Source organism: Candoia aspera, chromosome 13, assembly GCF_035149785.1.
Source record: "Candoia aspera isolate rCanAsp1 chromosome 13, rCanAsp1.hap2, whole genome shotgun sequence".
Classification (NCBI taxonomy): Eukaryota; Metazoa; Chordata; class Lepidosauria; order Squamata; family Boidae; genus Candoia; species Candoia aspera.
Window position 1 is genome coordinate 6,786,734 of NC_086165.1, and position 25,894 is coordinate 6,812,627.

The window sequence follows — 25,894 nt, forward strand, 5'->3', positions numbered from 1 at the left end:
CTGCCCAGGCTGAATGAACACGTGCGTTGGAGGAGAACCATGTACTTCAGATTTTGTGGGTTATATGGGTGTGCAATGAAAATTATTTAACGTAGATTAGTTATCCATTACAGTAATGCCCTTGGTTAAGCACATGTCAGAATAGCATTGAAAGGAATCACAAAGAAATCCCTGCTCAGTATGTTTGCAAGTGAAGTGTGCCTTTTCTTTGTTTTCCTTAGTATTAGTGCCCATCTTAAAAATCCACATGGCTAAAAAAAAAGAAAGAAAGAAAAAGAAAAAGCAGCACAAGAACCTAATAACAGACTGTTGGAGGCCCTTCGAGAGTCTCATTACCAACTACTATATATTTTACATCTGCCCTTTGAAGGAAAGTGCAAAGAGGCTGTGGCGATCTTTGCCTTAACTCAAAAGCACTCGGCTGATTGGGGAAAAGGCTAAGCAGGGTGGGATCTAATGAGATGGGAGACCACCAGGAACCGCCAGAGCTAGATTGAAAGACAGCCTGGAACAAGGAATGGACAACAGCCTCTGCAGTGTTGTTAAGAAAACAGGGATATGTAGAGGCAGTCATCCAAAGCTGAGCTTGACTCAACAAGACTTTACCATCCCCTTTAAAGCTCATCCTGAAGGGGGATGAGGTGCTGTGTCCTATCTTTTCATTAGCATATGGTTGCAGGTGGCTACGCTGTAACATGTTTCCCAAACTCAAACATTTAGGGCTCTGCAATTCCTGGGCTGAAAGGAGATATTTTGGATTGTGTTGAATGTCATGTAATTCTCTGCTTGAGAAAGAGCTGCTCAGAATAGGAGCAGTGAAGACTGGATTCATTGTGCCTACTGTTTTTCCTCCCTCTTCTTCAGTGTAGGCATAGCCAACTTTCATTTTTGATACCTTGATCTTCAAGGGAGGGTGCCTTATTTTCCTTTCCCTTTCGGGTGGGTGAGCGGGTGGTGATGGACTGGCTGGCATTGTAATTTGAAACCAACCCTTAGTCTAAGTATCGGAAGATAGCCTTTAAACTGGCAGACCGGTGACATCAAGAAGCTGATCCCTGTAAGACTTCAGACCCATGACATATCATGTTCAGATTAACCTCGGATTCTGGAAGGTCTGACAATCCTGTTGTTCACTCCTGCTGTATGCTGATTGAAACATTCCCTTGGAATCATTCTCAGAGCATAGATTAGGGCTACATTCACATATCCTTGAGATTAGGCTAAAATGGGATTAGGAGGCTCCATATAATGTGGGAACGTAGCCGTTGCCTTGGCAGTTTGGGTGAACCAGGCAATCACATTAAGCTCTGGTTTGCTTGGCCATTTTACATTATGTGTAATGGACCTACTGCATTTTCTTACCTGGTTTAGGATGTTAAGTGAATTTAGCCAGAAAGGATAAAGAAAGAAGCATTATTTATCCCCGCCAATGTTCTTTACCATCTTGAAGCAGAAGAAGCAACAACACAGGTTTATTTGTATGAGGTGCTAAGCACCAGCCAGCCTGCAAACCCTTGCAGTCAGCAACCCAAGCATTTTTTCCACCTAAATTTACAGCACTTTTAGTGCCCTAAGGAACTGCAAAGGGTATGAATAGATTTAAAAGCAAACATAAAACAGTTTGTTAAAATTAGATTCCAATCCTGTACAATGCCAGAATTTGCCATGTGACAGGCTCTCCAGGATCACATCCATCTTTGGACCCATCAGATGGAAGCTGTTTTTAGGGCAGGGGCAGATGACTTTTAGGGGACATGAGAATGAGTTTTAAGGGGAGGTAGGTTGGAAAAGAATAAGCTTATTTTTTAAACCAGGGAACACAATTCTTTGCAGGCTGAGGTCCAAGCTGGGTTTTTGACTGGCCTATTAAGGTAAGTGGGCCAGGACAGAAATTAAATTCTATTGCACTTGATTTGTATTTCATTATTTAAAAATCACATACCCAGCCTGGGGGATATATAAGACTTCGGGGACAGTATGTAGTTCTGGGGCCTAGGAATCATGGAATTGTCTTGGAATCATGGAATTCTCTTTGATTGCCTAGGAATTCTCTTCATGGAATTCTTCTAGGAATTCTTGCCTAGGAAGTCTTCTTCATGGAATTCTCTTCGATTGCCTAGGGCCTAGGAATCATGGAATTCAGTTGGAATCATGGAATTCAATTGGAATCATGGAATTCTCTTCAACTGGAATCATGGAATTCTAGCCTGGGGTAAACTGGGATTTATTGGGCAGAAATTTCTCACCCTTCTCCAAAAGAATGGTCAGCCAGGCTCTTAAAATCAGTATTTCCTTGAATTCTTCCGAACACCTATCTATGAGAAAGGCTAAGAGGCAATTTGCTAGGCATGAAGTGGGCAGTCGTATAAGTAGTAGTCTAAGGTTCTATTGTATAATGGCCTGTTCAGAGCCCGAGAAAGGCTAAAGAGATGGTTGGAAAAATACCCACCAATACATTCCTCAGTTATCTGGGAAAAGAGCAGTCAACTCACCAGTTCACAAGGGCTGTTGGGAAAAAGTTCTGCCCTAACAAACTGAAAAATCACTGGGATTCTAAAGTGAAAGTAATCCAGTTGCTGAAGTTTCTGTAACTTTATCCTTTCAATAAATCTTGTTAAAGAAGGCTCTGTGAGAACCTTGTTTTTGGATGAGTTGGCTACAAAGAGCCTGACAATTGGTTTCCATTCTTCTTGGCCCTTGAAATGCCTAATTAGAGCTCTGTGGGCTTTAGCACAGTCTCCTCCATCTGGTGGCTTCCAGTCTGGATTGCCACTGCCACCATCCTTCAGCCATCCATGGTTAGTCGTTATTAGTCATGCTTGCCAGTGACAGCTGCAGCTTAACGTATTTGGAGAAGATGCCAGCCAAGCCATGGGGAAGGATGAGCTACCTTTTCTCCTTCTGATTCAAGTAGGCTTTTTGTGGCTTTAGGAAAGCATCTGGTTCTGGTTTTGCTAAACTTCCACTGAATCCCCAGCCTTCCTGGCAGATTGTTGTCTTCCTGGGGTTCTTCTGCAAATGGTCCAGATGTTTTACTGATGACCTGTTGAATAGGTCATCTATTCAATCTGGTATGGATTCTTGGGAATATTTGCAGGGGCCATAACAAACAGCTGGCCTGTTAAAATGGACCACACTTCCCTGAAGGTTCAATGGTATCTTCCTTATAGTGCTGAAAACAGGTTTAGTGAGCAGCATGCAATGCTATTCCACAAGCATTGGTCTTTTTCTAAAGCTTGACTTGATTCCTTCATGACTTATGGCTACTCTTCATTCCCCACCCTACACACAGCACTACAAGCATCGTAGAAGAGTTATGAATGAGAGATGCCTTCCCCTCCCACCCAAGAAGGAATTGTAAAAACATCCAGAAGATATAGATCACAATGAAAACATGGGAGCTCTATAGTAATTCACATAACGACCTCTTGCTTAGCCACTGAAATTCCAGTTCCAATTGTGGTCGTTAAGCGAAAACTACCTGTACTCTGTCTTGTTTGCAGCCATTTGTAGCTGGAATGCTAGTAGCCAAGCCAGTGTTGATATGACTACTGGTATCAGACAATGCCACTCAAATCAAAGAGGTGCACTCTTTTCTTCTGTTGAGAGAATGGATGGATGGAAGGAAGGAAGCATGGCTGAACTAAATAAAATAGGGCTGCTGTCTCTCACATTTTCATACTGGGGGAAGATTTAGGCCTCAAATGAAAGAAATCTTGATTGAATGCAGGCAGATCTTCTTCTAATGCTGCTCTTTGGATATTCTGTTCCTCTTGTTGTTTCCATTCTGCATCACCTGTAATTTGTGAATGCTTTTCAAAGGTAGGTAAGAATACTACATTTTAGAGTAGTCCTACCTAGCTGTGACCAACTAATGAGTGACAGGCTGGGCCATTTGTTTAGAAATCAAGCCAGGTTACAGTAAGAAGCAATCCTTACCCACAACGGTTAGACATCAACTCCATATTGTTGGTGGCAGACACCCCCCCCCCAACTTGTCCAGGGATCCTGGCATGGCAATCTTGATGCCTTGAGTATTGGCCCAGGGAGTAGTAGGACCTTCAGCCAGTCCATCTATTGCTAATTTATTGGCAGTTGATCTCCAAGGCTCCAGAAAAGTTAACCTCTCTTTGATGTCGCTTCCTCCTCTCTTCTTTGGCTAGGGTAGAGAACAATGACTGCACAATGTTTAAGCCTACTTAAAACTCACAGTTGTGCATTTGTTTTTAGAAGCACCCTCCTCAAATGGTACAATTCTATCAGTGGGGGGAATGGTGTAAGTGGGGAGGAGAGGGGAACATGACCCATGCATCTAACTTTATGTCTGATGTAGAAAACAAGGACGGACAAGGAGAAGCCTCTGGTTGGTGTTCACCCAACATGGTTAACCGTTTGCACAGTTGTACCATATATGAAACAAACGGGCTGAATTTGAACTTACACCCTAAGATGCAAACTAGCCACGTTTAAAATTAGCCAGGTTTAATGTGTTGTGCAAATGCAGTCATCAGGTTCGTAACTGACCTGGTTAAGACAGCCTATACTTTTACTGCTTCAAAATATGGTGATGATCATCAAGCAGAATGGCTTTCAAAGGGGATTAGACAAATTGATGGAGAGGATGCAATTAATCCCTTATTGCTAGACTTGATGGCAAAGTGCTATCTGCAGAACGCCTCTGAATGCCATCTGCTGGGGAACATGAGTCAGAAGATGTTCTGGCTCTGCTTTTAGGCTTCTCAACAAAGCTAGATGTGGTTCCACACAAACTGTGAGTCCAATCACCAGGGTGGAGAACCTTTGGCCCTACCCTATCAGCTGAGGTACAGCTTCCACCATCCCTAACTTCTCTCCATGTTGGCTGGAGTTGTTGGGAGTCATAGTTCATCACCCTTAGAAGGGACCTGGCTTTCTACCCTTGTAGATTTAATGCTGGTAAAACTTGTCTTCCCTAGAAAAAAAAAACAGGGTCAGGGAGATAGTTGCACGAGAGACTGGATTTTATTGATTTATTTTGGAATGCCCTCTGGTTTGCATCCAGATTTTGTTCTAAGGTGGGGTGGGGAAGAAACAGAATATTTCTTCTAATCAGAAGACAGGATAGGAATATGAACAATGGAGGAGCATCAGGGAAAGATGGAAAGACAGTGTCTAGACAACTGCTTGTTTCTGAATGGGCGTTGGCATCATCATGCATTAAGCTGGATGCCCCAGGATGCTTCAGGTAACGCTGTTTTTTTAAGGATTCTCTCCTTGTGCTAGAGCTAAACACGCATTTTCTGTTCTGCAGAAACCTAGCCTTATAGATCTTTTCCTTCCCTTCCAGAAGCTAGCCAATGTTGGCCTGTATGTTTTGTTCTTTGTGAGCAGAGAAGCATTGCAATCTCTGCCTCACAATGGGGGGAATTGAGAGAGAGAAAGAAAGAGAGAGAGAGAAATGTGTGGCTTGCATCTTTTGGCTTCACATGCTAAGCTAACGGGAATCTGGTCGCTTTTGGAAATACAGTGTGGCCGCCTCGCTCGCTCGCTGGTTCTTAAAACGAAGCAGAGCCAAAGGAGATTGGTGTTTGCACTGAGGCCCCTCTTCTTTCTTTAAAGGGAGCAAGCAATTTCTGCATTACAAATAATCTGGCTGCTAACAGAGCAACCATTTGGGGGAAGCAAATAAAAGGCATCCACCGGACTTGCCAAAAAGACATCGTCCCTTGTGTCGGACTTGGATGGGAGAAAGGGTTGCACAGAGCTATGACTCAGAGTTGCAGTGTCCGGCTCTGCAGTGGAAAAAGCTGTGTTTTGGACAACCAGCCTTCCAAGAACGGCTCCCCCATGCCCAGGATCCAAGCCAGTGGTGGCACCGTCGGCGTGCAATCTTGCAACCAGACCTGCGAGCCATCTCTGGGATCAGTGCTTTAGAGCACATGCCACATCGCGGTATTCCTTCTGGGATAAGGAGCATTATGCAGAATGCAGAAAGGGAGGAAGAAATAGGACGCCCAAGGAATGAAAGACACAAGAGAAGAGAAAGAAAGGAGATACGCAGCTAAATCTGACACCGATTCTGTTCATTATATTGCTCCTTTATTTCATGCTGTACTTACAAACCATCCTGGCTTCCGTCGCATCCATACATCGCTTCATATATGGCCTTTTGTTCTTTAATATATATATTTTTTGAGGATCTCAGCTCCACCCCACCCAGTTTATTATCCCTTCCTCTTGATCCATTTGCTCCCCCTTCACCTGTTTGTTTTGTGATTTGATTTTCATTCATTCCATCAAACAACCTCCAAATGTTTGTTTGTTTGTTTGTTTGTTTATCAAATTTTATCACCGCCCATCTCCCCCTCAAAGGAGGGACTTCATACTGGTCATTCACTTTTTTTTAAAATCACACTCCATGCTCTGTCTCTCCTCATTTTAAACACACACACACACATTGAAGAATCCGGTTCCATTTGTACTCAGCTTGTCCTGATATAAGCCACTCTTTTAACTTCCCCATCACAAACTGGGCAGAAGCTGTCTCTTGCGCATGGCCGTCTTTGCTTCTTTTGACAAATGTTTGTTCCTCTCAATAGGCCACATATCATCCATGACTTTCTACCAGCGTTTTCATGTCTTCCAGATCCTCCATCCATTTTCCCATCTTAGTAAACATTCTACCGAGGTATACAAATTTTCCTAATTTTCATCCTTTACATATAACTTGCAATTATTCACTCCATTATCCCTGTCAAAAACAAACTCTCTTGGTCTTCAATACATTAATTTTCAGATCCATAACTTCACTGCATCACGCAGTCTAACATTTCCTGCAAATCATTCAAGTTCTCCACCAGCAACACGGCATCATTTGCACACAACATTGCATGCACATTCATGTCGCTAACACACCGCTGGTATCATCTCCACCATTCCTTGCACATTTACCCATAAATACATTCAACAATCAAGGGGACATCACACCTCCTTGCCTTATTCCCTGCTTAATGTTGTACCATTTACTAAGCCTTCCTATTATTCTCACGAATCTCATCCTTCCGCCATAAACTATTACTGCATTCAGAAACCAACTGTCAACTTCGTATTTGCACAAAACATTTTATAGTTCAAGCCTGATAACTTTATTGCACACTTTCTCTAAATCAATAGATGTACAATGTGTTTCATACGTTCCTACATTGCTCAACAATGTGTTGAGGGGCAAAAAATCTGGTCTTCACATCCCTGCCCAGCATCAAGCCACCCTACCATTCCCAAATCTTGCTTTTTGTCACATTTATACCCTTTTGATTAGAATTCTGCCCAACATCTTCCCAAGTACATTTAACAAAGCAATCCCACTGCAATTTTTGCATGCACTCTTGCTATCTGTCCCCTGGAAAAGGGGAACGATAAAGGTGTTTTTCCAAATGCCATGTACAGATGCAGTCTTCACATGCCCATTAAACCAGTTGCACAGCCACTTTGTAAGCAAACCATATCCAGAGGTTAGCATTTCTCTAGTTGTACCATCAGCTCTGCAGCACTGGTCAACTCAAGTTTTCACATAGCACATTTCAATAAGAGAGAAGGTGTAGACTAGGTTAATCAGTGTAAGATGTACCCATGTGACAGGGAGCAATGTTGCACTTGGCCATTTGGAGCACATTTTGGCCAGGATATCACAAGTGCATCCAAACCGCAGTTTTATCCCAAGCAAACTCACATTCTGTTCAAATGAGGATCTCTAAATCTAGAGACTGTTTTGCCAGCCAACAAGTTGGCCACATCCCACCAATTAGGCAGTATGGGCCACATACTCACACACATGTGCAGCATCTTGCTTTAGAAGAGATCCATTTAAATCTGGAGGACAACGTTGGGTCACTCCCAACTTAAAGCCCACTCCTTTTGATGAGTTTATTGCCATTAATGCTTACATGACTTGGGTTCAGGTTACTGTCTCCTCCGGGAGGAATCTGTCCAACCCGTGTTCTAGTAGGGAGGGACTCCTTAGGAAGGACTGGTTGTTGTTGCAGGCAAATGGTTGGGTTTGGAAGCCAACTTTATTCTTTTAGACCAGTGTTTCTCAGCCTTGGCAACTTTAAGCTGTATGGACTTCAACTCCCAGAATTCCCCAGCCAGTGTGGGAATCTGGGAGTTGAAGTCCATACAGCTTAAGGTTGCCAAGGCTGAGAAACACTGTTTTAGATGCTACATTCTATAGCATCGATGTTTAATTTGTAAACTGCCGTGGCAGCTGGGCAGTGTAAAAATTCTTATTTGTAAACTAATAAGGCAAACCAGATTAGTCTCTACCCCATTTGTTGGACTCAAGCACTGTGTTGAGCCATCAGGTCAGTATATGCCCTCTTCGTTTAGTGCCTGACCAGAACTGAAGACAGTCAAGTTTGAGTTTTGACACAGCGGTGAAACTCTTGACCTCTTAGCCCTATCCACCAACCTCCCAGACTGGTGGTTGGGGCAAAATAAGGGAAGACTGTAATAAAAGCTGCCTGGGTTTCCAGAGGAAAGGCAGGCTATTCAAATAATAGCAGCAGCAACAATAATAATAACAACAATTCCTCACCAAATGGGCCCTTTGAGTTGCAAATTAGGGCATACCAGAAAAACGTCCCAGTTGTCATCTCTCAAAGGTTTGAAGGGGAAAAGGGAAGGGTTTTAGCACTGTAGCAGCTCTGTAGCAGCCACCACTGCAATAAAATGTGTGTGTGTGTGTGTGTGTGTGTGTTGGCAGCTGGCTGTCCTGTCCGTAACAAGCAACTGGTCAATTGGTATTCAGAGGATGGAGCTGGACAACAGAGGTGTCTGGTTACTTTGCTACAAGCGCGGCAAGAGCAGAGAAGGAAGACAGAGAAAAGCTGGCATTGGACCCATTGTTAGGACAGATCGGAAAGGGAGAGCCAGCAAAGTCAGAGCTCAGGAGAGGGGTGATGAGAGAGGAAGCCTGTTCATCCATCGGTGGCTTACAGGATACTTCAAGGCAGGGCGGAAAGTCCAACGCTATTGTCCCTACAAGTAATAAGCAGACGTAGCCGTCGGTCTCTCCATTTTCAGGGTCCAGATTGTGAGCGCTGACCTTTATGCAGCTCCAATGGCACCGTCTGCATAAGGGGAACCAGAGCTTCAGGACAAGCTTAGGAGAAGCCAATATTTGCTGATCGGCTAAAAATATACTAGGCAAAATCCCGAAGATTTTTCCTGAAGGGTCCCCCCAAACGAGGAATGACATTTAGTAGCCTGAAAATACTGACCTCATGTTAGAAGTTGGGGAGGGGGGGATGTGCATGACCCACTGTCCTAATTTTATGGGACGGTGGAAGAAGCCTCTCTAAAACTAGGACAGTCGTGGGTCTCATTGTGCATCATTTTACACATTTCAATGAAGTTCCCCACCCACCGCCCACCCAGCTTATGTTACCTTCTTTTTCTAAACTAAGGATAGTCCTGGATGAGTGTTAACAAACGTTGCTTATTTATTTTTTATTTCAAACCCTCCCCACTTTTTCTTTAGCTATACCTAAGGGGCAGAAAGTGAACTGACCTATTTTAAGGTCCTAGAGTAGTGTTTCTTAACCTTGGCAACTTTAAGCTGTGTGGACTTCAACTCCCAGAATTCTCCAGCCAGCATTGCTGGCTGGGGAATTCTGGGAGTTGAAGTTCACACAGCTTAAAGTTGCCAAGGTTGAGAAACACTGTCCTAGAGCAGGGGGGTCACCACCCAAATCCTGAGCATTGTGAGATGCAGAAGTAGAAACTCCCCTTTCTCTCTCCAACAGGCCAACCTCCTGACCCGCTTTCTCCATCATGCCAAAAAGTTAGCCAGCTCCCGAAGTCCAACATACGCCAGGCAGTTTGACATTTATAAACATCAGACAGTCCCACAGAATCAATAGAGTTTAATAACCGGCCAGCAAAGCAGAGAGACACATCAAAATGACATTGGCCTGTTCAGTAAATGTTATTCTAAATCATACTCACTGGAGTTTTATTACATTAAGCGTATAGTATGGGAACTGGGGAAACGGATGCCGTCAAAGGCCATTTTGCTCATAAAGGTGATTGGCGGTGTGGCAGAGGGGCCCCACCTGTTCCACCCACCCTCCCCAATCAAACACATACACACACATGCAATCATAGTAACCACTGTTTGTTTCTACCATGGTTAATAACAGGGGAGGAATCTAGATGGCACTCCAGGTTTTTGCACCCAGCATCCTCCCCATTCCTTGAAGTGCATTGGTTTGTTGGGCAGTGTTGAGTTTCAGCGCATCGGTCTGGGTTTCGGTCAAGAAAGTGGGAAGATTAGAATTGTCATCAAGAGTTGATGCACTTAGTTTTTTAAATCAAACATTTAGACTTTTTTTTTAATGGAATCAAATGGCTTTTCTTGGACTAATCTTAGGTTTATCTATATTTCCATATTAACATGGAATTTTAATTATTACATATTAATTCATCTCAATATTATACAATGATAGGTAAAGATCCTAGTGATGCAGAGGTTTCATTAAAATTGCCTGCTGTATATTTTTCTCCCACTGGAAATTTCACTTGGCAAAAACTCCCTCCTTCCCTAGATACTGGCTTGTGTGTCCCATTTAACATGCTTAAAATGTAGTTTCATCTATAAAGTTCTTGCTAAACAAACTTTGTTTTTCTGTACTTTTCCTTTTCAAATTAAACAGCCAGTTTCTTTTCATCCAGCTTTTATTTGAAATGCCAGACTTCCTCTTTATAAATTTCCTGGCCCTCTCTCCTTTATCGATACTTACATTACATTAACTTGCTTGTAGTACATTAAATTAATAAAACTCCCATTTTTAACAGCTCCCACCCACATATACTTATACGCTTCTGTTGGCAGGATTACAGCCTGTCCCTTTTTTACCCTGATGCTTGAGAACTCTTGATCAAAGACTCGTTCTAAAGATTGGACTCTTATAAATCAAAATGTGGTTTGGATTTACCCTAGCACAGAGGTGGAGAATGGTTTTGTGGTTGAGGGTCACTCTTAACATTTTTTTCAGAAGCTGGGGGCTACAATGTGGGTAGAGCTCTATCAGGTAGGACTTAGCTTGGGGAAAATGGCAGGAAACTAGGCCATTGATTTTTAGCATTCATGGTCTGAGCAGGCTCCAGACTCCAAAAAGGCAACTCAAAAGTGATGTGGAACTCTGCTGCAGACTCCCTGCCTCTGCTAGTGCCATAGCTTCTGGTGGGAACCCGAGCGCTGGAGTTCATCCGCAGCGGTATGTCTAAGCAGTGTGTGCAAAATCAGCCAATTGTGGCTTAGCCAGGAAAGTGGAATTTAAAAGAAACCTGAGTTAGCATGATTTGTACATACTCAGTGTTTTAGTTCCAGTGTTAGCTGATAGTAAATATTTACTTAGACTCGTCCTCTTCTTTTAGCAACAGTTAGCCTACACCGTACCATTTCCGAAGAGACATTTTGCTTTGAAAATGAGAAAATCTTCACCCTGCAAAGGTACAGTTGAAAGCAAATGCTTGCCAAAGGAGAATGGAGTTAATATATGTTGTGTGATGCTGGTGTGAAGATCTGCAGATGGAGAGAGAGAATCTGAACATTGCGGGTGAGCATTCTAGGGCATCCTGACCTCCAGATAAAATATTGTAAAGTTTGTCTCTCATTTCTCTTTTCCCCTATCTAGCTTTTCCAGAGCTTCTAGCCTGCCCAGTTGTTCTGCAATCGTCATGAATTAGATGAAACCCCAATAGATCCTCTTTCTTCTCCATTCCTGCAACAGTAGTAATCAAACATCTGTCTTGCTTTAGGTCCCAGGCTTCCCTAGCTCTTTCCCATTGACAACAGCTATTCTCTTTGTTGTAATTATGTCATACTTATCCTGAATGTTCTACAAAGAGCTCAGGGCAGTATTTACATTTATTTGCCTTTTTTAAGACTCCCAGCCACCTTGCCAGATCAGACAGGCTGAAGAGTCCGCATGACCTAATCCTCATGGTTCTGTCCTCGGGTGAGTTTGTACATAGGCAGACTGTCTGTGCTTCACCTGTTCTTATATATTTCAGAAGCAAGGGGATGGGACACCAGGCCCATCAGCATCAGAGAACATAGGATGGCACCTTCTCCCTGGACATCCCACTGGTGCCAAATCATCTTCTCTGATCAGCAGCAACCCTCCAGCCATTCAGTCAGGAACTTTGCCAGCCCCACCTAGAAACGCAGACATGAAACTGGGAGGTCTTCTGCACACAAAGGAGGCATTCCGCCACTAGAAACACGCTCCTACACCCTTTTTGCACGCATGGAGGAAAGTGTGTGGGCTTCCTTGACGTGGGCCCTTCCAAAGGCCTGCACAATGCTTCATGGGGATGCTTCCATCAAGCTGCTTTGAGCAAAGCACCCCTTCTCCCTTCTAAAAGCAATGTGGAGCGAAGCCGCTCCAGTGCTTCTCTTCACATGCTCCCAACGGATTCCTCCAGCAGTACCAGTCGCCAACAGAGGCTTCTACACATGTATTGTACTTGCACAGAGGCCTCTACTGGCTCTTTTGTCAGCCACAGACAGCACCAGAAGAGGTCTCTGCAGATGTGCAATGCCCAGAGAGAAATCTCTCCCGACTAACAGAACTGTTGGGCGAGGTTTCAAAGTGCAGCTCCCTTGCACACTTCTAATGTGCAAATTCGCTAGTAAAGGAGGGGTGTTACCGCCTTGCTCTGTATATATTCATAGGCATGCCGAGAAAGGAGATTGGCCTCTGTCCGGTGCTGTTTCCACACCTCCCCGTCTTTCCACCGCTTTCCCAGCAGGCTCTTCTGACACCGCCCTTGCTCGCTTCAACTCTTTCCCTCAACCTCCCCCAAATTACGATCAGCTGGCACGGTGAATTGTTCATCTGTGTCCGCCTCCCCAGTTGCCATGGTCACTCTTCTCAAGCACATGACACATCTCCACAGCGACACCCGGGAAGCACTAGCTGTTGCCTGAGTGACAGATATAATGGTAGTGTTTATAGGATGGGGAGGGCAGATCCAGCGGCAAGAAAGGGTGGGGAAGGAAGACAAGGTGACAGTGCATGGAGGGTTGGGCAGGGGAATAATGACAAGGTGAAAGAGCCACATCTCCTTGGTGCACATACTGCAAGGCAAGATGCATCCCGTTGGATGTGAATAACGCCACCCAGGAAATGTCTCTTTCCATGGGGATATTGCTAATGTGTTTATTGGTTCTTAAGTCACATGCCTTTCAGCATTATATCACTGGAGTAAAGTCTTGGAAGAGATCGCTCCAGGTCATTCTTCTTTGCGTCCTCTGGTTCCCCACAAAGGATAGAGAAGCCCATCTGTTCCATAGGACTGACGTGAGTTCCTATATTGTGCAAAGCCACAGATTATTTAAGGGTGTTTATTGAACAGACCACCATTGGCTGGTGACGCACAAGCCACTAAGCATAAGCAGAGTTTACAAACCATAATATTGTTCAATTCACAATTTTCAGTTTACAAACCATAATAACATTGTTCACACAAGCTGCTAAGCCAAAGCAAAAGACATCCCATTGTGTCTTAGCCTGATAGATGAACCCGGTCAAAATGTTTAAGAATCCCCAGGCATAACTAAGGATCAAATATGCACAAACTTGTGAGTAAAGCCATTAATGATTCCAGATCTCTTAAATGAGCTTTTTTATATAAAAAAAAAAAATAATAAATAACAAGGGAAAGAGGGGAAGTTTATTTGAGGCTGAAGTTACACAGTGTCTGCTCAGAGGCTGAAAATTGATTGGAAGAATGAATGAATAGGAGAACAAAAAGAATAGGTGACCTAATGCACTCCAGATGTTTTGGACTTCTTTTCCGATCATCCCTTGCAGGGATGGAGATTTGATCGCACCATTGCAGCTGCCATCTCGACCTTTTCGACCCTGCAGACATCTCTGATCTCTTGTCTTTTGGCCTACAGAGTGAGGCAGTTTAAGCCCAAAATATTATCTTTTGCTGGATTAGATTCTACTAGGACTGGCTGGATAAAATGGATGGTTCCCCTGTGTACCTGTGTGTGTGTGTGTGTGTGTGTGTGAGAGAGAGAGAGAGAGAGGTGATAGCAAAGCATACTATTCTACCACTGAACTAGAAAACAAAGCCATTACAGAGAAAAACTTGACCAAGGCTGAAAAATGAAGAATACAGTTTGACAAGGCATGATGCATACTTCATGCAGTGGCCCCCAGATGCCAGCACTTCCTTCCCTGGAAAGCACATTGGGACCATTCATCCCAAAGTCATGAGATCATGGGGTCTCTGGGGATGATTGGTGCAGGACTCTTTTCTGATAACTGAGGTTGGTGTGCTTGTCCTCTGATTTTGTGGTTTTGCTAAAGGCTCTTCCTAACCTTTATAGCACACTAATCTTTTTCATGTTAACAAATGGATGTGCTTAAAGAACGGCCATTATTCTAGGACGGAGGAATGCAATATTTCAGAGTATCCTTTTCCCTTTTTTCCCAGTGATTGGAGACTGACCTTCCTTCCTTCCTTCCTTCCTTCCTTCCTTCCTTCCTTCCTTCCTTCCTTCCTTCCTTCCTCCCCCCTCCCTTGATTAATTAATTAATTGATGGATTGAGAGGCAGGGGCCACTCGTGAGCCCCTGACCAGATGATGTTACTGTGAGAAGCAGGGCTGGATGGTGTGTATTTCTTGAGGTCTGAGCATTCTTAACAACTTTTAAAAACTGTGCTAAGCCTATCCAAAGGTTTATGTACCCTCTCAGTTAGCTTTTTGCCTGATTATTGACAGTAAATCATGCCTCCATACTGTAGTGTTTTTCTAATGAATTTCGGCTATGCTAGCTCCAGGGACTCTGAAAGGAGATTCAGACAGCCCAAAGGGTAAATTAGTTTGCTTGGGATTCTTCCCACCCCGCTTTTGTGCATGTATTCAGAAAGAAGGTACACAAAATGTAGAGATATTTATTACTTCCTGTTCCAGTGTTGTCATGTTGTTTCAAAATCTTACCCTGCCCCATGTTGATTGTTGCACTTCCATTACTGAGGCACACAGAGAGGAAAGACTAATCCTTGTCTGCCTTGGAGAATATTTCACGCTGTGTTCACTCATTTGAGAGCAATTTATTTAATTTCATGCAGGGCTCTGCATGGCGAGAGGGGCAAGTACAGAAATTCAGAACAGATACACCCTTCCAGTTTCTGAAGGGTATTATTCAAGACAGAAAAGGTCCACATGTGAGCATTATCACCAAGAGGCAACAGCATTGCTTACTCTGGCGTAACTATAATAAGTGAAAGGCCAGATCCCCTCCTATTCATTGCATCTGTATGTTCATAATTATCTAACTTTTTTTTTAAAAAAGAAAAACTTCCTAACTTGTTTACTTAAAGAAGTTTTTATTAAAAGACTTTACATACATAAGAAATACTTTCAAACAAAACATGTCGTAAATGTGAAAAAGAAAAAAGAAAAGAAAGGGAAAGACAAAGAAGAAGAAAAAGGGAGATATAAAAAAAGAAAAAGGACAGAAAACATGAAGATAGATGACAGACAGACAGACAGACTATAGATAGGGCTTCCGATCTTCCTCTTGGCAGTTCTACATACACTTCTAATCAAACCTCTTTCTCTAAGATTACATCATAATTCCCTTCTTTCTATAACATATTCTTTCTAATCATCAAAACTGTAAGTCACAAAATCATTTTCTTTTTTACACTAAAAGCCCGTAAGGGGTTTCCAGTCGTTGATGAACATCAGTGATGACCTTTCTCTAATCAAAGAAGTCCTAACTTATTTATTTAAAGATTTTCATGTCACTGGATCCATCTGAGGAACTTCCAGAGTGTCTTTTTTTAATTACTGCTTTTTTGAGAGAGGCAGGAAACAGCATGAAATGAAAAATGGATGACTAGAGTCAAGGAAAACAAGGTAGCCTGGCTACCAAGGTTTGAATGTTTCCTGATCCTTATAATTTCAGTTGTAATGGACATGAGGTGCTCAGGGAGATCTAGATGATGTCGTGACCATCCCCACCATCTTCAGGTTCTGCTTCTCTTCTTCCTCAGAGAGTCAGTCTTGTGGCATCTGTGAAGAAGGGAAGGGGGCATCAACTTAGCTGGTGGCACTATCAGAGAACAGAGTGGCAGTTCCTTGCTTTCTCTTTCTTTGTCTCTATTCCTGGGCTGCCAAGCCTGGAAGGAAGAAGGGAACTGTACAAGTATGTCCATACCAATTGATTTCTGAAGATACATCCCAAGAAAATGAGGCCCTTGCCCGAAATGGACTTGCAGGTGAGTGTTCAGTTTCTGTGAAATAAACTTTCCACGAGGAAAGGAAATCCTATTTTCCTCTGAGTTGTATCTGAAGAGGGATTGCTTTGTTTTTAAGGAAGTGGGCTTCAGTAAACCATGGAAAGTTTGGACCGATCGGTATTCCAAGCGTTTCCAAGCGCTCCGCTGTTTTTCTGACTTTGGGGAGTTAGAGGAACATTGGGTTCACTGGCAAGGAAAAGGTGCTACTTCTGGAGAAATTCATAGACCCAGCTACTTGATTGTCTCTGGCTACAAATCTGAATGCCAAGAGGCTATTTTTTTTGATGCTAATAAGATCTTGGGCAGAACCCTCTTGTGTTCTGTAAAGCAGACATATGCTGATGGAGCTATAGTAGTAATGACTGGGACTACTAGTGCCTCTACAACTTCTGCTATTACTACTACTGTCAGCAGCAATAATAGCAGGAATGATAAGAGAGAGAGAGAGAGAGATGGGTGAAGTACTACTGGCCAGACTTAGAGTTTGGTGTTAGGATTCCTGAAATGCAGTAACTCAGATGGAACAGTATACGTGTAACTGCGGCTCATCCCAAATCATCACTCATGGGATCAGTAGGAAGTAATTATCTCCCCCTTCTCCTAGTCCACTTTGCATTTCCCCAGAGTTCCTATCCTATATCTGCTTTTGCTTCATTCTTTGCTTTGGTTCAGAGCAACCCCATAGACAAGTATCTCCCCGTCCTTCGCCTACTCCAGAGCTGTTTTCCCCAGTCCTATTAGACAGCTGCATACAATCCTATTAATAAAAAGGGTCACTCTGCCGACATCTCTGCAGAGCCTGAAGCTAGTTGTCTGAGTTCAAGAGGGAACCCCAAACCCATCCAACCTAGCCTTCTCTGCCCCTTCAGTTGTGATAGGGTACAAACCCCATCATCCTCATCCAGTTGGGCAGGCTAGCTCGGGTTGGGGAGGGTACAGGCAAGTCTCTTTAGGCTATGAGGCTCAAACAAAAGGGAGAGCCTAGGACAGCTTGCCCCAGCCTAGTGTCCCCTGAAGGTTGGCCAGACTGGCTGGGGATGATGGGCATTGAGATGCAAGGCCTCTGGAGGCTGCCAGACTGGGGATGACTGGCACAGACTGATCAAAGGGAACAATTCAGCTTTGTTGTTGGAGTAACTGGGCCACCCATCACGATCCCTCCCTCTCCCTGCTCACTTGTGGGCCTGGATCTTCCCCGTGGTCTTTGTGCTGCCTTGCGTTGTTGTCAACGGGCTGCCTGCGGGCTGCTTGGTCTCCTCAGAGACTCTCCTGCTGCCAATGTAATCTCTGTCAACAGGATTTGGGAAACGTCCTTTGGGAACGGCAGAGCTAGAGAAACAAACACAGGGAGAAATAATTATTCCTGATTAACCATTAGCTTCATCTCCCCTTGAAGAAACAAGGGAAGATTCCAGAGACGGGGTGGGTTGTGCTGAGGATGCACACGCAGGCAGGCCCCCACGGAAAATCTGTGTCTGTGGGTGTGCTGAGAGAGCTTGGTGTTGCTCCAGCTTCAAATACGTGGGCAGCTCAACCCTCTAAGCAGCCTGGGATGAAGCAGACCACTCTCTGCTAACTTTTGGTGGGCCTTTGAGGCAGGGGACCTGGTCCTGGACCTGGTCCTGGTCCTGGTCCTGGTCCTGGTCCTGGTCCTGGTCCTGGTCCTTTCCAGGAGATCAATGCCCACATGGGGAAAGGGATTTCATTGCCCCAGGATACTTTGTTCTCAACCGAAGACCTTCCCTCATTCAGGGAGACTTCCTTCTTGAAAAGAATTCTTCCTTCCCCCAGCAGAGAAGCAGGCCATTCCCTAAAGCAGTGTTTTTCAAACTTGGCAACTTGAAGATGTGTGGATTTCGACTCCCTGAGTCAGCACTGCAAACACTACCCTAAAGAATAAAAGGTGAAGGCAAATTTTCTCTTGAATCAGCTCTACTCCTGGAAGCTCCATAAACACCTCCAGAAAGTTTCCTGAGAACAGCCCAAAAGTGGTTTGCTGTGGCCTATTTCAGGAATGTCCTTCTGTCTTCCTGGTCTAGCCCACCACCCTGGAACTCCCTGGTAGCTTTTTTAATCCCAGTACTAACTGGATTCAATGCTCTTTAGCTTTTTCATGATCAGCCAAAGCTGCTCGGTGTTGTGCCTTTTCCAACTGACACATTTTATTCAAAGGCATAAGCTTTCATGAGCAACATCTCACTTCATCAGAGGCGGAGGGACTCACAAAAGCTTACGCCTTTCCACGAAATGTGTTAGCTAGAAAAAGCGCTATCAAACTCCTTCAGATTTTTGGCTACCCAGGACTGACACAGCTGTCCTCCCAAAAGGGTGCCTCTTCCCCCTTTGAAAAGAGTATCCCAATACTACATTGACATTAATCAGGGCAATAACTTACATTATTAATAGGGGAGGAGAGATCGGCCCCACGGCCCCTTCTTTGTGGGGTGCTGCAGGGATTGGTACTCTCTCCTCTCCTCTTTAACATCTACATGAAACCGCTGGGTGAGATCATCTGTCTCCATGGGACGAGGTATCATCAATATGCTGATGATACTCAGCTATACATCTCCATCCCGGGGAAAGTAAGTGATGCTGCGACTGCCCTTTCCAGGTGCCTGGGGGCTGTTGGGGTCTGGATGGGGAACAACAGGCTTCAGCTGAACCCTGGTAAGACGGAGTGGCTGTGGGTTAAGGGCTCTTCTGTATTTGGGACTTTGTCATCTTTGGTTCTGGATAGGGTTGCACTGCCCCAGACAGAGCCGGTGCATAACTTGGGGGTCCTCCTGGACTCACAACTCCTGCTCAAAGAACAGGTGTCAGTCGTGGCCAGAAGGGCCTTTGCGCAACCATGTTGTGTGCCAGTTACGTCCCTTCCTGTAGCAAGAGGCCGTTCGAACAGTCACTCACGCCCTGGTCATCTCCAATATAGACTACTGTAATGCGCTCTACGTGGGGCTACCCTTGAAGAGTATCCAGAAGCTACAGCTGGTCCAGAATGCAGCCATGCAGGTGATTTTAGGTGCTTCAAGATCAGCACATATTACTCCCTTGCTGCACGAGCTACACTGGGTGCCAGTTTGCTTCCGGGTCCAATTCAAGGTGTTGGTTATCACCTTTAAAGCCCTACATGGCATGGGGCCAGGTTACCTGAGGGACCGTCTCATCTCTGTTACATCTACCCGGCCCACCCAGTCATGAAGAGAGGGCATGCTGCGGACCCCGTCTGCACGAGAATTCCATCTGGCGGGGTCCAGGAGGCGGGCCTTCTCTGCAGCAGTTCCCGCCCTTTGGAACACCCTTCCCCGGAAGTGAGGTTAGCCCCCTCCCTCCTGGACTTCAGAAAACAGCTGAAGACCTGGTTTTGCCACCATGCCTGGAGTGGGGAGAGGAAGAGCCATTCTTGGGGTTGGTTGGTTCCCTAGTCCTGCCGGGACCAGTCGTGTCCCCTTTCGGTGGAGTTAGATCTGCCGTTACTTGGATTTCATTATATTTTATATTTATTGATTATCAATATTATTCTGACTTTATTGAATTTTAAACTGTTTTATTGTGAACCGCCCAGGGTCCCGCAAGTGGGGGAGATGGGCGGTGATAAAAATATGATAAATAAATAAATAACAAATAACTTACATTTATAATAAGTTATAATAAGGCATTGCCCTGATTAATGTACTGTAAGCTATCCTCAATGCACTGACTTTAAACAAAAGTCTTGTGTTTTCATTTTTTTTAAAGACACGGAGGAAAACAGAATTGTTTGTAGTTGCCCAGTTGTTGGCACAGAATGTGGGTGTGTGTATGTGTGTGTGCATATGCATATCTATACCAAGAGTGCTTCAATGCTGCACATGACTCTAAGCAGCTCACAGCATAAAGTAACACCTATGATGCATTACAATAAATACAAATTTATCAACAATATAAACTTCTGACTAACAATAACTACTGCTAACATATTCATACATGATGTTATTATGCTAACATAATAAGAATGACATCATAAATTTATAATATAACATCAAGCAGATACACCCATACATCTCTCTCAGGGCTATGGATATCTAACTCAGTCTGACATTGTAGTGGCAAAGCCAACAACCTCTTTTAGTGTAGTTCTGCATTCTTCCTGGAAGTCCTAATTTTATTGATGGATTTCATTGTTGTCGGAGGGGGATGAGCAAAAGCAGCTGAACGAGCATGTGCACCTCTATGATCTCTTTTTGTTCTTCCTTTTCTGTACTGGATCCTTCCATGGTGGCTTCTAGACTGATATTTTGGGCGCTTCCACCTGGAAACAGAGATTTCATGAAGCCCTTGCTATCTTTGGCTTCCTAGGAAGCACTTGCCCATTTCCTTCCTTGGATGTGCGAAAGCAGAATTCTCCCACCCAGGGGAAGGGCGGGTGGCCCCACCCTGCACATGAAGAGGATGACTGACCTTCTTGAGGAAAGCTTGGTGCAACCGGATCTGCCTTTGGCCCTGCGAATCATTCTCTAGTCAAAGAGCAGAGTTGGCAGGAGACAGACTGGAGCCTGGTCTCGTAAAAAGTCCCCTTGGTGTCAGTTTGACTAATTTGTTAGTCTTATCGCTGGCAGGATTCAACGTGCCCATCAAGGGTGCAGGCCCATAAAACTAATGTAGTGAGGAGGCCGCCTGAGGGATGATAGATACGGCCCACCGCTTGGAACAAGCATTAGCTTTATGAACCAGGGGTAATTGAAAGGAAATATTTGTCATTGGTCTCCGGCGGACAAGAAGTTCATGGCAAACTTTGTTGGCTGGCAGCTGGTGGGTGGGTTGCCCATCTTCATGCATCTTGGTCAAGAAGGAGAGGAAGTATCCAAACCAGGCTTCCCATCATTTGCAACATCCAGGTGTATAGGCTTTAATTCCCAGAGTTCTCAGCAATAGCTCTGCTATTGTGGGAGTCGAAGTCTGATATCTGAAGGGTGGCCAGGTTGGGGAAACCTGTATTAAGGTATAGCTAAGTGTTCTTAGGAGGCCAGGTGATTCTTTGTTGTCAGTGGGCTACTTGTTGGGATCAGCACCAGCTGTGCCAGAAGCGATAGGTTTCCGAATGAAGATTTGTTCAGGAACAACCATGGGAGAATGCCCTTGTGCTCCTGTTCTGGATCTCCCAGAGGCATTGAAGTGACCTCTGAACAAGTTGGCCAGAATGGATCTTGTGTATGATCCAGCCCAACTCTTCTTAGGATTCTTTGTAGTAATTTTTAATTTGGGTCACAAAAAGGAAAGGGTGAGAATGGTTCTAAAAGGAAATGGTGGGAAGTCAACTTGGACACCAAATAGACTTCTGGGGAAAGGAACCATCAATTTTAAAGTGCCACATTGTGAAGAAGGTCTGGTGTTCTCTCTCGTGCTTCACAGGGTGGCAAGGAGGACAAGATGCAGAGCCAGATGTAAGTCATTGTCTGAAGGGCTGGCTTAGTCCTCATTTGCTCCTGCTATTTGTCACTGGCAAGCCATGTGAGATAACCTGCAGGATGAGAAAAGAAATGGGCAGTGGAACATGGTCAGCTTTTGACAATTACTCTCCTCCAGGTGACAATCCCCAGAATTCCTAGCCAGCAGTAAGACCAGTGGGAATTCTGGCAACTATAATTCCAGATACATCCAAAAGACTCCAGGTTAGCAAAGACTTGATAGGGTGATCACATGATCCCCTCCAGTTCCATAGGTATATCATTCATATGTAAGAGCTGCATTGTCCATCCCAGAATGTCAGTTTTGTATAGGACTAGATCATGACAGAAAGCCAATATGAAATTCCAGCGCTGATACTCTCTCCCACTATCAAAAATCTCTTATCAATGGAAAATTAGTTGGCCAAGAAAAAGAATTTTAGCCAAGACTTTCCCTGATATCATAGTTTTCTATGTGCAAGGTGTGAAAAAATGGGAGAGCATCCAACCAAGTCATAAACATATGCACATTGCTTAAGCTCCCTGGAGGAAAAAAAATGAGTTTATAATGAATAAACTAATTTTGTTGTTCCCAAATGTATTATCACTTGATCTGATAAAGAGGAGACATGGTGTTGTCTTCAAATACCAGAAAAGTTGTGGAGTCCTTGATGCTCTCTGAGCTTGGTTGTTGGCTTGCAGATGTTTCGTTGCCCAAGTTGGGCAACAAAACATCTGCAAGCCAACAACCAAGCTCAGAGAGGACCAAGGACTCCACAGTTCAACCCTGAGCTACAGAGATTCTCTTCTATTAGTACCAGAAAAGTTGCCATAGCGGAGAAGGATATTCTCTTCCACTTCATAAGTTAGGATGAGCAGTTGGGTTGACAAATTGTAGAGGGGCAGAATCTCTGAAAGGAGAAACTTCCTGATAGTATGGAAGATCAGACAGTGGGAATAGGTTGAGGCCAATTTTGCAGAGGTACTTATGAAGTAAGTTGATGACCATCTGTCAGGGATGCTGTAGATGAATGCTATGGTGTGGAGTCTGGATTGAGCAGGGGGTGGACTAGCTGGACACTAAGACACCTTCCAATTTCAATCTTTTATTATTTTATAACTCTATGATACATCCAGCTCCACCACCCACCCCACCCTGATTACTCTACATGATACATTTCCCATCCTCTTGACAGATCCCTGGTTCAGCCCGGCCATTCTGCTTTCCAGAGTGGACAAAAGTCCTTCTTGTTAAGCTTGGCAAAGCCCAATCATTAAGAGAGGAATGGACTCTTTATTGAGTAGTTGACTCTTCCCAAGAGATGTAAGCTAGTCTGCCAAATTGTAGCTTCCCTTGCCAAGATGCAGCAGAAACTTGTGATGCCAAAGAATAGCTTAGAAGTTTGCAACTTAACTTGTCACTGTTGTTCCTTCACCAGCTGGTCTGCAAGCCTCAGGCAAAATGGGCAGTGCTGGTGCTACTAAAAGCCAGAAAGCCGATTAGAAATCTGCAAAATCAGTAAATATTAAATAAGAATAGAAAGCAAGTTTGACTTTCAGCATGCCCTGGTTACTAGATATTAGATTTACTTCCATATACTCAGGTTAGTATTTTTAGCAGACTGTCTGATTTCACACATACACCCTCAGCCCCACTAGGTAGACTGGACCAGGAAATCAACACCACAGCAAGGCTAAAATTACTTTTATTGAGATGGGCTTTAATAAGAGAATCTTGCAAGTCTGATTGGGCTGGACCTCCTCTTCCTTCTTTATACTCCAGTGAATCAGGGAGGTGTCTGCCTGAGTCACTTCTGAATGTTATCTAGATCTTCTGGACTTAAAAAATGTTTCAGCCCCTTTTGCCTAGGCCAGCCTTTCTCAACCTTTTGACCCTGGAGGAACCCTTGAAATACTTCTCAGGTCTCAGGGAACCCCTGTATATTCAGGCTCAAATATAGGCCAGACGTTGCAAAATTATTATATTCGTTTCATGGGTAGGCCTGTATAGATGCATTAACAGTGTTCATAAACTAAAAATAAAGAATGAAACTTCCCTCTTTAAGGTGAAGTTGTCCAAATTTGAAATAATGTTTTAAATAAATTGTGATCTTCCAGGGAACCCCAAGTAACCTCTGGAGGAACCCTAGGGTGCCACAGAACCCTGGTTGAGAAACCCTGGCCTAGGCAATGGTTCCTGCATATTTCCATCAAGGTCATCTTCCTTGCTTTCTCTGCACACAATACCTATCAGAGATGGAAGACGTTCTTCCCCACCTTGGACCTTCCAGATGTTGGGATACTTAGCCTTGGAGTACTGGCAATTGCTGGCCTCACCTATCTCTAGGATGCCAGTCTGTTGAAAGGTGGTGTAGGTAGGCTGTACTCTCTAGTTTTCTGGGGCTGGTAAGCCAGTTCTTGATGAGTTCCTGAACCCAAGGTCCAAATACTGCTTTCAGCAAAGAGTGAGCTAGAGACCATGAATTCTGGCCACGCAAGGTATATGTGCACAGGCTTCTTTGAGATTGTCAGGTGGGGAAAGTAGGATGTGTGTGGATGCATGGATGTCTGGGTGCTTGTGTGCAAGCACTCGATACATGATTGGATGTATCAGTAGCCATTCGTCTGTCACCCCAATGAGGCGAAGGAGCTTTAATTGACTTCAATAGCCATCAAATGCCATCCACAATGTCTCCTAATACACAAATCAATTAGCCAGGCTGATTGGCAGGAGGAGAGTGGTCAGGTGGCTGAGGGAGGCAAGAGAGGAGCAGCACGTAGCTGGGCGAGGGTTGCCAGGGAAGCATCTTTCACCACGGCAACAGAGAAGGCTTTGCAAACAACACTGTGGTACCCTGGAGGCTTGTGTATTCAGTTCCTGTTACTCTCTTAGCGTGATGTTCCAGGCTATAAATGTAGCATTTATCTTTTTAGCTCGCTCCAATCCTGCCTCCTTAGGAAGTGGCTTAGATGGAAGAAGTCATGCTTGCAATAAAGTGTTGCCATGGACGGTTTCTAATTCAACTTTCTGGCCAGCTCCTCAGCCAAGCCATCTTTCAGGGTGCTCCTTCCATTTCTTCACCTGCCCACTCACCCACCCTGGGACTAGTTTCTATTTTAACACGACATACAGACTTGCTTCAGTCATTACGCTAAGCCACAGTTTGCTTAACCGTTGTTTATTAAATGCTTGGGTTCGCATCACACACTAAGCCATAAAGCCCGGTTCATAAACCACAGTGGCTGGGTTCATATGGCGTGCTAAGCCAAAAACAAACAGATCACATATTATTGTGGTGTGGGAACCCTGCCAGGGTCAACACTCTGGGGCTGTTTTCTGTCCCTACTAATTTTTTTCAGTTTTCCTTTCTTGCATTGGACGAGCTCCAAGCTTTTCCCAGCCTTTCAAGTATCTTCCTCCTGTGTCTAGGACAGGGTTTCTCAACCAGGGTTCTGTGGCACCCTAGGGTTCCGCAAGGGGTTCCCTGGGAGATCACAATTTATTTAAAAAATTATTTCCAATTTGGACAAGTTCACATTAAAGAGGCAAGTTCCATTCTTTATTTTTAGTTTAAGAGCACTGTTAATGCATCTATGCAGGCCAACACGTGAAACGAATATAATACTTTTGCAATGTCTGGCCTATATTGGAGCCTGAATGTGCAGGGGTTCCCCAGGGCCTGAAAAATATTTCAAGGGTTCCTCCAGGGTCAAAAGGTTGAGAAAGGCTGATCTAGGATGATGATGTCTGATCTGTCTAAAGCTTCACACTGGGGAGAATAAGTTTGCCACTCATTAAGATAATACTAGTTGTGAGGTGGGTAGCAAACAGTTACCTTCCATTAAGAAAATTTCCACCATCTTTATGGGCACATACAAATAGATGCCTCTAGAAGTCATCTAACAGATCTTCAGTTCAGAAGGATGATTCATATTAGAACATGGAACAGCTCTATACAAATCCAGACTCTAACCAATCATTCCTGTGTTTCCTTTGGCAGATGAATCGTCCAATCCAAGTGAAACCAGCAGATAGCGAAGGCCGAGGAGGTAGGTGGCTTTGTTTTTTAAAGACATTCTTTTGTATGCTCAGCTAGTTTCCTCAATGGGTAGTTCAGGGGACACTTCAGAGTTGGGTTAAATCATCTTTGAGGAACTTCTGTG

At 44.2% G+C, this 25,894-nt stretch overlaps 1 protein-coding gene across 14 annotated transcripts in view; it reads left to right on the top strand.

Annotated features, from left to right (window-relative positions):
- CELF6 (CUGBP Elav-like family member 6) overlaps positions 1 to 25,894 on the top strand; it is a 106,862-nt gene that overhangs the window by 54,056 nt on the left and 26,912 nt on the right. For all 14 annotated transcript variants that reach the window (XM_063314547.1, XM_063314554.1, XM_063314550.1 and 11 more), the window contains exon 3: positions 25,732 to 25,780. In XM_063314547.1, the coding sequence (XP_063170617.1) occupies positions 25,732 to 25,780 (49 nt within the window). The remainder of the gene's footprint in view (positions 1 to 25,731; positions 25,781 to 25,894) is intronic.